General features: G+C 31.0%; 1 protein-coding gene across 1 annotated transcript; it reads right to left on the reverse strand.

Annotated features, from left to right (window-relative positions):
• Positions 1 to 272: 272 nt before the first annotated feature.
• On the reverse strand, positions 273 to 11685 carry LOC147691895 (uncharacterized). The gene is made up of 4 exons (XM_086936701.1): positions 11612 to 11685; positions 2888 to 3325; positions 1392 to 1607; positions 273 to 586 (listed from the first exon to the last, which is right to left on the reverse strand). Exons 2-4 carry the CDS (start codon positions 3323 to 3325, stop codon positions 326 to 328), a joined length of 915 nt encoding a protein of 304 aa, XP_086792827.1. The 5' UTR covers positions 11612 to 11685; the 3' UTR covers positions 273 to 325.
• Positions 11686 to 12332: the final 647 nt, after the last annotated feature.

Here is a 12332-nt window from a genome sequence, read left to right on the forward strand (position 1 = left end):
TGTAGCTTCTGTAAAAAAAAAAAAAAGTGCACAGTAACATTTTTGCATTTTGCTCAATTTGCTATAGAACATAGAATTATTGCATTTGTTGTAGTCTTTTTAAAGTAAAATTGGCCATTAACATATCTTATGTACTCTGTAAATAATAATGCAAAGACAAGATAAAAAGCTTTAAAAATTTTATTTAAGTAAATATATGTAGTATTATTGTATGAAAGCAAATTAAACTTTAATTAAAATACTGTATTTTTAGCCTTTTTACTGAAACATAATTTGAATATCTTCTTTTTGTACTTCTATTTACAGTAAAGTATTGTGTCCTTTTTTACAACTCATGTATTTTTAGTATGTATCCGTTTTGAAAAATTACATTAACATTTTTTGGCAAGTTAGGCATTAGAGCTTCTTGAATGTCGTCAATGTCGGGTGGTATATTGAAGAAGTCCAGTAGAATATTGTTATTTATTTCTACAGATTGTAAATTTTCGGCGTTATCAATATGTACATTTAGTGTACAGTGTTCCTGATTCGCAGTTTCTAGCCCATATATAGTCATATTTATTTCTTCTTCTGGTGGTTGTATTTTCTGTGAAGGAAGAAGAAGTTAGTTAATTTCATTTTTTTGAAGTTCTTTTATTTCTTTTCTTGTGTTGACCTACGGAAAAATTTCTTGTTATATGCAGGCTTAAATAATGTTAATAAGTAGTGAAGATAGTTTAAGAAAGGATAGATGTGAGTAAAGATAGTGAAAAGGTATAATATAGTGTGTATAATAGAGGATTAGAGACTGTTTTGTAATGTTATAGCTACTTTAGTAAAAATACGTATTAATAAATAGTGAGTAGTAGGTACTAGTTTTGTGTTTTAGAATAGTATTGTAAATAGTGATTATAGTTAATAGTGCAGTGTGAGTTGACTTTGAGTTATTAGTAGAGTGTGTATGATTTTTTGAGTGCATTGTTAATTATTTTTGGGAGTATTGAAGTTATTGGCGTAGTAGTATAAAGAGAATTTGAAAACGACAAAAAATTGTGTACTTAAGTGTTAGTATTAAAGTCATATTTGTAAGTGATAGTTGGGCATTATTAGTAAGTTATTTTGAAATAGTGAATGTTATTTTTCTGTAATAGTGTTTTTTTATGGTGTGAGTAATAAAGAGAGAGTAGTTAAGATTGAGTAGTAGATTTATTAGTGGAGAGTATTAGTGAGTTTTATAGTAGTGATTAGTAGAATACGTAGTATAGCTTAATCGATTTAGATAGAGAGTATTAGAAGAGAGAGTTTGAGTGAATTGTAATTAGTGAATATAGAGTTTGATAGTGTTTTAAAAAGTAAATAGTATAGATTGAGTAGTAGAGCAAGTTATTAATATTTTAATAATTTGTACTTACTTGAAATTGTGTATTTCTTGTTGTGTTTAACATTTTATTGCTGTTAAATTCATGCACTGTCAGGTGCGTCATCTTTATGTAGGATCCAATTTCTATGGGGAAGTCTGTGGCATCTCTCCAAAGAGTTATTTTTACTGAGTCCGTTGTATCTTTCACAGTTATTGATTTAAGTTTTGTATCTTGGCCAGCAATAATAATTGTTTTTGTTTCTTCTTCCTGTAAGACAAAAAATTGGTAATAGAAATTTGTTTATTATGTTACAGTGTTGGTGTGTAAGAGTGTGGGTGTTAAGAAGTGGGTGTGAGCGTGTTGTAGCAGAATGTGTGTGTTAAAGAGTGTGTGTGAAAGTGTGTGAGTGTGCGAAACAGTGTGCTCAAGAGTGTGTACGAAAGTGTTTATGAGAGTCTGTCAAAGAGAGAGTCTGTCAAAGAGAGAGAGAGTCTGTCAAAGAGAGAGAGAGTCTGTCAAAGAGAGAGAGAGTCTGTCAAAGAGAGAGAGAGTCTGTCAAAGAGAGAGAGTCTGTCAAAGAGAGAGAGTCTGTCAAAGAGAGAGAGTCTGTCAAAGAGAGTCTGTCAAAGAGAGAGAGTCTGTCAAAGAGAGAGAGTCTGTCAAAGAGAGAGTCTGTCAAAGAGAGAGAGTCTGTCAAAGAGAGAGAGTCTGTCAAAGAGAGAGAGTCTGTCAAAGAGAGAGAGAGTCTGTCAAAGAGAGAGTCTGTCAAAGAGAGAGAGTCTGTCAAAGAGAGAGAGTCTGTCAAAGAGAGAGAGAGTGTCAAAGAGAGAGAGAGTGTCAAAGAGAGAGAGAGTGTCAAAGAGAGAGAGTCTGTCAAAGAGAGACAGTCTGTCAAAGAGAGAGAGAGTGTCAAAGAGAGAGAGAGTGTCAAAGAGAGAGAGAGTGTCAAAGAGAGAGAGTCTGTCAAAGAGAGAGAGTCTGTCAAAGAGAGAGAGTCTGTCAAAGAGAGAGAGTCTGTCAAAGAGAGAGAGTCTGTCAAAGAGAGAGTCTGTCAAAGAGAGAGTCTGTCAAAGAGAGAGTCTGTCAAAGAGAGAGTCTGTCAAAAAGAGAGAGTCTGTCAAAGAGAGAGAGTCTGTCAAAGAGAGAGTCTGTCAAAGAGAGAGAGAGTCTGTCAAAGAGAGAGAGTCTGTCAAAGAGAGAGAGTCTGTCAAAGAGAGAGAGTCTGTCAAAGAGAGAGAGTCTGTCAAAGAGAGAGAGTCTGTAAAAGAGAGAGAGTCTGTCAAAGAGAGAGTCTGTCAAAGAGAGAGTCTGTCAAAGAGAGAGAGTCTGTCAAAGAGAGAGAGTCTGTCAAAGAGAGAGTCTGTCAAAGAGAGAGAGTCTGTCAAAGAGAGAGAGTCTGTCAAAGAGAGAGAGTCTGTCAAAGAGAGAGAGTCTGTCGAAGAGTGAGAGTCTGTCAAAGCGGTAAGTATTGTGTGCAAGAGTTTTTGGTATATAGTGTGTGTGTAAAAGGGTGTGTGTGATAATTTTCTTTCTTTTTATAAGCTTACCTCTGCAATAGTCCCAGAAATGCTCATTAATGAGCGTAGTGAAGCTGCTTTAACTGTTTTTATAGGTGATATTGGTGGAGCAGGGGGTTGTAGGATATATTCTGCCTCCTGTATTATTTCTTGAGGTATAGATAAGGGCATCATGCGTGATAGTTTCGTTTGTTTCGTGATGATAATCACATTGTTTTTGGCTAAGAAATTGCGAATCATAATAGCTTGTCCTTCTTTAGTTTGCTGGTAAAATGGCTCATTGTAGCACGTTGCTTTAATGCAACTACTTTCATCAGCTAGAGCTAGATGATACATGACTTTGTTCTCTTGTTTAGCATTTGTATAGTTTGTTTTTGTCGAACATTTTATTACGTTGGCTCGGATTGTTTTTTGGTACGGTTTGTTGTCTTCATGTTTCATTTTTTTGAGGTCTTGTATGGAAATCATCTGAAACGAGAGAAAATGTTAGTACACATTCTGAACATAAATTTTTCCCCTTTTGCTATTACCTGTAATAAAATAGCATGTTAATGAAGTGGTTGCATTTTAAACTGCCACCCATAATGCTTTGTGATCACTATAATATGATTCTAATGTACCGTAGTGCATGATGTTGTCATTAGTATAGATGTGATCTAGTGTAGAATTGTAGTCTGTTGTGTATTGTTGTATTTTTTGCTGGCATTGAAATTGCTGCAGCATATATTCTAATAGTAAAGTTCTGTTTGGTGACATTTGTGTTAAATCTATATTGAAGTCTCCCATGATGACATATTTCGAATTTGGATACAAGTTAATTATGCTACTTAAAACTTGTAATAATGTCTGCAAAAGTACATGTGGTGGTTTGTACAGTATAATAAATAAGTATTCAGAATCATTAAGATGCTGAGTGAAAAATAAAAAGTCAATTTCGTGTTGTGTTTGATATATTGGCGATAAAAGCATGTTTTTTTTGTAATAAATGGCAATACCATGCTTTGTGTGCTGGTTGTGAAATTTATCAAATAATACTAGGTGATATTGTTCTATTAAGAACGTATTCTTACCTGCTTTTCTAGTTGTGTTTATTTCAGTGAGGCATATAATATCACTGTTCATGATATTTTTGTCTGATTTAATAGCAGTGTAATTTCTTTGCAAGGACCGTATGTTATGGACAATTATATTACACTGTTGTCTATAGCTATCTAATTGTGGTACTGATATTTGTAATTGCATGTGTGTTCTTAAACGTGTCATTTCTTCATGTACTTTTGGATGTACAGCTATTTTGTCTTGCTGAAAGTTTCTAATGTATATGTTGTCTAAAGATTTAGCTCTGCTTAAAGCTACATAATGCAGATGATGTACTTTACTGTTGTTAAAGTGAATGTAAATGGGCTCAATTGTTTCTCCTTGTGTTCTATGTATAGTTCTTGCAGATGATTGTCGCAATGGGAATTGTTTGCGTATAATAGTTATAAATTTCTGTGTATATTGGAAATGCCGTGTAATAGCATGAATGGGTGTCCAATGAGGCAAAATATTACTGTGATATATGTGTTTGTTTTCTTGTCTTGTTAATTTGCCTACTGTTTCTTTATCAAAATTAATCCAAATTACATTTGGGCTGTTATTGATAGTTTCTACAAATTCTACTATACCTGTTGCACCATTTGTTAAACCATCATTGACATTTATATTGTTAGTTAAATCATATCTTAATTGCAATGCAATATGTAATATTGATGGCAGGCTCATTGTTTTAGTAGGATCTGTGGGCAACTGTTGGAGTATTTTTTTTTTTACTGCTTCACTTAAGTCTGCTGCAACTGTATCTATTGCTGTAGCTGTGTAAACTGGGTAATGGGTTATATGTTCTAATAAAACTGCATTATTTATGCTATTGACTTCATTGTTAGTTCCCATAATGTAAGGGATCGTTTTGCTAATGTTTTCAGGTGGCTCTATTTCTCGTGTTTTTATCTGTATAATATCTTCATTTGTTTGTTTCCCTTCTCTTAATCTGTTTAGTAGTTCAGCAAATGGCAAGTCATTTTGTTGTCTCATTATTTTAGTCAACTCAAATAACTTGAAATGTGTCTGCCATAAATTAGTACTTACTGGCCTATATGAATGTTTTGGGTTGTCAAATATGTATGGGTCAAAAACTGGCTTCAATTGGTAAAAGTCTCCAATTGCTAAAATAGATATTCCGCCAAAAGGGAGATCAGACATTTTTATCTCTTGCAATCTATTATGTATAAAGTTGAATACATTAGCCCCTACCATTGATATTTCATCAATTATTAGCAATTTAAGATGCATTAGCTGACCTTGTAGTGTGCTTCTATTCTCATGAGTTAGCTGTCTATGAGTTAGTGTTTGTGAAATAGGTATTTTAAAAGTACTATGTAGTGTTTTGCCTTGAATGTTATGTGCTGCTTTGCCAGTTGGAGCTGTAACAATACATATATGTTATCTGGGTTTTCTCCTGCTTTTGTATTGTAATAAAGTACTAATGTTTGGTAAAGTGCTGTTATAAGGAAACTTTTGCCTACTCCTGCACCACCTGTACAAAATGTGTAGCATGGTGTTTCTTTTGTTTTAACCCAATGCAAATGATGATATATAAAGTTAAGTTGTTCTGCTGTTAGATTTTGCATTATACTATCATATTGTTCTTTTGGCATTATGTTATTGCTTAGTGCTTCTTCTCTACTTGTACTTCTAATCCCTAAATCAAATGATAGGTCATACAATGGGTTTTCATTATTTTGCACTTCATGGAATATGGTGTTATCTTCTGTATCTATTGGTGGTAGCAATGTATCTAATATACTAGTTTCATTGCTATTAGTTGTTAGTTGTTTATTATGTTTATTATATTTATTATGGTTAGAATCAACTGCATTTTTAAGTTCTAGATAGCGTTCATAATAAGTTTCCTTGTTATTAATTATATTATGTTCATTTCGCCATGGGTAAAAAAGCATGAGCAATTCTCTATAGTAATTTTCGGAGTCATTTTTGATGTTAAATCTGCAATAGCGAATTACTCTTGCTTTTTTTCTTTTTATGTAGTTTGTTTCGTCTACTAAATTTATCTCAAGTTCTTCGTCATCTGAGCTATGAAAGTTATTTTCAATAAGGAAATTGTCATGGCCTGTTTCTTCTTTTCCTTTACATTTTTTCTTTTCATTATACATAGATGCATAGTCAGCTAATGTACATGTTTCTAATTTTACAGGGCGTTTGCTGTACCTCACTATAATATTATCATATTGTATTTTACAAGACTCATCTGGTAAAGAATTGATAGTTTCGATGTCTTTTAATAAGTATGTACGCTTTTCATTAGGACTTGTATTGATAAATACAAAAGATCTTGAACTTTTCCGTAAAGGAATTTGTAGTATTAGATATGCTGCTTCTTGGGCACTTATTTCTGTACAGTTTAAGAATTTGTTACCTATATGCTTAAGTTGTTCTTTAATACTTGGATTGGCATGTACTTCTTTAGCAGCTTGGGCAATTAATTTGCTCATTCCTCGCTGTGATTTACTAATGTATGAAACAATATACACAGCACATGCATATGCATCTAAGATGTATTGTATATCTATGTTTGCTTGCCATGCTTTCAAAATAGTTGGATTGTAGTTATTTATAAAGCATTCAGCTGGTGTCCTTTTCAAGAAAATAGTATTTTTTTCTATAATAGATTGTATACATAAAGTATATTGTTTTAGATCTATGTTCATTGAATGTAAAAACTGTTCAAAAGTATAATTTGAAAATTCTTGGCTGTTTATAGTTAGATGTATTAGTTCAATTTGCTGTAAGAGCTCGTTATTTGTTTTGTCTAGCTCTATTGGTTCTAGTATAAAAGTTTCAGGCATTGGATATCTGGGATAATGATATTTGCATGTTCTTTTATGTTTGATACGGCAGTTTTTGGTATGGCAGTGTCTTTGTAGAGGTAGTAAAGACTCTATATCTGGTTCTTGTGTTTTTGCACATGTAACATACTTATTTATGAAAGTAGTGACTTCATTTCTATCAGAAGTTTCATATAGTGGAGCATTTTCTATCCATATTATAGCATGTATATGTGGTGATCCCCGTTGTTGGAATTCCACTCTATAAAAGTAATCAATAATTTTGCCAATCGGATTACTTTCATGCAATAAAATAGAATTAAATAATTTCCTAACTTGGAAGTCAAAATGTATTGCACATGTAATGGGATTTTGCTGTATTCATTGGCATTTTGTTTCCCACAACATATTTTTAAATTCTTCTTTTGTGCATTCTGGTCTCTTTTCTGTACGTAATAATATGTTAATTAAGTGATACCATTTCGTTTCTGCAGCAGATAAAGTTAAAAAAAATGTTGGTAATCCTAATTGTCTAATCATAGCAAAGAGGTCTTTTTTGCATTGCTCCCAATATGGTGGTGAACTACGGATAGTTTTAAGTATTTTGTATCCTTCATTATACTGTAAAATTGTATCTAATTTATTTTTTATGTCTTTGGCAGTTATAATGTTTCCATTATTAAAGTATTTCCTAAGAGATATAAATATTTTGCTCTGTAATTGTTTAATGTGTAATGTTTTTAATTTAAAGAAAAGATTAGTAACACACTTTGCTACTCTTAGATCATTACTTCTTACTTCTGATTGACAGATTGTGCTGTAATGTATTGGGACATGCCTTTCTTTATTAGTTGGCCTTCGTTTTCCGCAAAATATAGTTGGGAATGCCAAATATTCAGAATCTTTGTCTTCATACAAGCCTCTTGGTGTGTTATATTCTGCAGGTGCTAAACTTAAAATATTATTTGTTTCTGTAGTAATAGTTTCATTATCTAACATAGTATCTAAATTTCCTGCTGGAATGTTGTCTGAGGAATCTGACATATAACTTGTATCTGAAGTCTCATCACAAGAATGTATATCTTGTGTTGTATAATCCCAATCTTTATTAATAGTGATTCCATATTCTTGAAACAAAGTGCTAGTAGTGGCTAAATATAAAGCTGCACGTTTAACTTTGTTTGGTCTAACATTTTCATAATGGGTATAAGATTTATAACGTAATTTTCTTTTTAATTTTATTGGAATTGTCATGTTATCATTAATTTGCCTTGGTAAAACAGTTACTGTTGTCATAACGTCTGCAGGTACATTTACTACTGCACCTGATAGAGATTTTTGGAATCCACGTGGTAATGTTCTAATTTGTAAAAAAGGTATTCTTGGTGATACTAATCTTTCTTCTAAGTTATGCAAGTGTAAGACTGCTGGGATATCAGGAAATGTCATCCCATTATATACTGAACATGGAGGTATTTTGTCTTTAGATATATATGTGTAACATGTTCTGCATATCTCATCTGTTCTGTATTTGCTAATGTTACATTCTATGAATTTAGCTCTCTTACTAATACTGTTTGTTTTTTGAAGACTTTGCTTATGCCATAGTTGATTGCAAATAGTGCAAGTGTACTCAGGTCCATATCGTATTTCTTCCTGAAATATCCTAATTATATCATTTGTTGTTTGACCTGCTATATCTCTATGATTAGGTTCATTCTCTTTGTTTTGTGTCCGTTTTCTTTTTCTATTACTGTTTATTTCTAGAATTTCTATATTGGTTGTTTGAATTAGTGATTCAACATCAGCTGTTAATGTGTTTATTATCTCAGTATTGTTAAGAGCTATGTGTGAAGCTAAATAACTGTCTTCTGTTACATGCAGTCTATTGTCTTGACTATTGCTGTTTTGTGTGTTTATTATTGTATTTTCTACTTGTAAGTTATTTGAAGGAATTTCCCCTAATGCATTTATAGATATATGTGTCGTATGAACATATATGCTTTTTCTAGACTTTACATTTCCTTGTTTATGATTCCGTTGTGTTTGCTGTAATCCTTTTTTGCTAATTGTTGTTATGTTCACAGTAGTTAAATCTAAAGTAATACTCTCAGAAGTAGTAATTTGTTCTCTATTGCCTAACTTTAGGATGTATTCTATAATAAGATTAATAGAGTCAATTTGGATAGCAATACATGTTCCATTAGGATGTTGTATTGCATTTTCATTTTGGCTATGTGAATCAAATAGAGAGTATGTATGTATAGTTTTGAAGACTGAAATTATATATCTACCTATAGAGATCAATACACCAGTTTGTGAATTAATTGTAGAAGTTAATGCAGATATAAATTTACTATGTAAAGTTTGTGCTGATTTTGTTAGTTCTTCGCTAAAGCATTTTTTGAGCTTTGTAGAATAGATTATGTCATTGCTAACTATGTAATTTGGTAACTTTAGAGGTTGCATACAATCTTGTTCATCAACAGAGTGCATTTCAGTGTACAAAGCATCTCCAAGATTCATAATACAGTGCAAGTCTACACTATCCCAAATATATGCTGGTTTACAGTAGTTCTTTAGAATAGCAAATATACTATTTTGAAGAGAATGTGTATAGTGAATACTTTTATCACTATGTGTATTTTTTTCCTGTGGATGTGTGTTATGTAAAAAGGGAATTTCTTGTGGTGTTTGTGTTAAAATATTTGAATCTATATTGGTATTATTTGTGCTACTTTCCTTGTTGTGCAATGTGCTATTGTGTATATTATCATGAAGTAAACTGTCATTACTTCCAGTAATAAGTTTATATGTATTATAGTAATCACTTGAATATGTGTTTGTATGTAAATTACTTGTGTATATTGTTTGTTGTACATTTATGTGTGTGCTATTAATTACATTAGTAGAATATGTGTTGGTATTTAAATTACTTGCTGGTATTGTCTGTTGTACATTTATGTGTGTGCTATTAATATGTTGTCTTTCTGTGTTGCCCTTTAGTGTTTTCTTAAGTATACTTGCATATGTGTCAGTAGGAGTAGTCTCTTGTGGTGTATTAGTATATTGTGTTGTGCTGATCTGCTTGCTGTTGTTTTTAGATAGATTATTAGGCCCTGTTGTAGTGAGAATTGCACAGGAATATGTACTAGTACTAGGAGTATTATCTAAAGATGCTAATGGCTGTTCCTTATTCAAAAAAGTGTTTTTTTTAGATTGACATCTCTGAATGAATTTTTTGGCATTTTCTATACGCATTTCAAATGCTTGTGTGAAAAAATTTTCACTAGCTTTAGTAGAATACACATAAATATTTTTCGGTGCTACTGCATTCTTATTTTTTTCATGAAGCACCATTGCTTTTTGAAGTGATTCTTTTTTAATCGTACTTATTTGTATTGGAGTTAATTCATACGGTACACAATTCATGTTTGGTTTCTTTAGATAGTGTGCCAGATTTGTGATGTACTCTAGAAGTTTTTCAAATCTGAACTGTATAGTAATACATGTTCCATTTGGGTGAGGCATTCCAGTGTTATCACGACTATGTGAGTCAAATACAAAGTACGAATCATTTTTCTTAAAAATGGAAATAACATAAATTTCCATGCAAAGTATAACACCGGAGTTGTAATCAAGTGCAGGTTTTAATATTTGGTTGAGATTTGGAAACGAAGGGTCACATTGTTGTAATATGTCTCCATAATAAGGTTCTTTAAGTTTAAGAGAATAGATAGTAGTATTGTGTTCAATAAAATTTGGTAACTCATCTGGATGCCTAAGTTGTTCGCTATTAAGTAAATGCATATCTATATATAAAGCATCACCTAATTTCATAATGTAATGCAAGTCTTCTTTAGTCCATGTATGTGCATCTTTGTAATAGTTGTGTATAATTGCAAAAGTACTATTTGGCAAGCATTGATAACCTCTAGAATTGCATGTAAATTTGTCATGACCTTGATGATAATCTGCTGCTAGTATTTGCATCTTAGCTAAGCTAATTTATTAAATAATTTGATATCGCTACAGTATTGCTAGATTTTTTTGTTATACCTGAGTCTTTTTTCGTTCTCTCTCTCTTATATAATATATATATATATATATATCTATAGCTAATTTATATTTGTTTTGTAGTTAACTATAATCCAAGGCAATTAATTTAACACTATTTTTTTGCTTTGTATTTTAGGTAGCAACTTTAGATGTATCTTTTTTACAATTTTAGTGATGTACTAGCTATAATTTATACTATTAGCGTATATATATATATATATATATATATATATATATATTTGTATATATTTATATGTATATATATATATATAGTTATTTTACTGTTTTTAAATATATTTCAAGTTACAGGTTGATAACTTATTTAAAAAAGATACTTCTAATTGTATATATTTCCAAACAATTAGCAATTGTCTTTATAAAAGAAATAATTTTCAATGGTAAGTATATAAATATATATATAATTTTTGTTTAATAAATAATTATATATATGATTAGGTCTAGTTTTTTTTTATCTAAATCCACTCTATTGTTGTTTTTGACTTGTTTTATAGTTGGAGCTGGTAGCAAAACAAAGCAATTAGTTTTACTTTTTTCTTAACTAATTTTTTTTTCTTAAGATTAATGTTACCTATGTAAATCTTCTATATGATAGTTCCTAATTATAAGTATATACAATATATATATATATATATATATATATATATATATATATATATATCATATATATATATATATATATATATATATATATATATATATATGTGTGTGTGTGTTGATATATGCGTCTTATTTTTTTCCTTGCTATTTCTATACTTACAAGTGAATACAGAAGCAAAATAGATACTTTTACCGTGATGATGTTTTCACTGATGATGTTGTGTCAAACAATTATGAACGTCTGATCTTATTCAATCAATTGGCAATCTAAGGAAGAATGAAAACAAGCATTAATATTGAGTTTACATATTAATATAATAAAAGTGGCTCGATACTCCTAATCATTGTTAGTATATAAAAAATTTAAGCAAAAAGTTTTTTAATTTTTATTAATTACTAGTATTAAATAGTGTATACAGTAAGTTATATTTAATACTATATAGTGTATTGTATTGTATGTTGATATAGGTTTTTGAAACATTGTGACTAGAGTGCATGTGTAAAGAGTGCATGTGTAAAGAGTGCATGTGTAAAGAGTGCATGTGTAATGAGTGGCAAACGTATATGTATAAAGGCATATGTGTAGAAATTGTGTGTACAAAGTGTATATGTAGTACATACTTTAAGACTATGTGTAGAAGTTGTATGTGTAGTATGTGTGTGGACTGAGTGATGAAGCATATTAGTAGTCGTAAATCGAGTATTAGAAGTGTATGTAGTATAGAGTAACTAGTAAAGTATAGTAGTAAGGAGGATAAAGTGAGCAAGATAGAGAGAGATGGAGGGCAGGAAGAAGAGATGGAAATAAAGAGGGGTGGATAGGCAAGATTGAGAGTAGTGGAAAGATGAAGAGAAAGATAAAGTAGGAAAGATAAGGAAAAGAGAGAAGTATGATAAGGAAGAGAGAGGATATA

The sequence above is a fragment of the Lissotriton vulgaris genome, chromosome 9 (genome assembly GCF_964263255.1).
Source record: "Lissotriton vulgaris chromosome 9, aLisVul1.2, whole genome shotgun sequence".
Classification (NCBI taxonomy): domain Eukaryota; kingdom Metazoa; phylum Chordata; class Amphibia; order Caudata; family Salamandridae; genus Lissotriton; species Lissotriton vulgaris.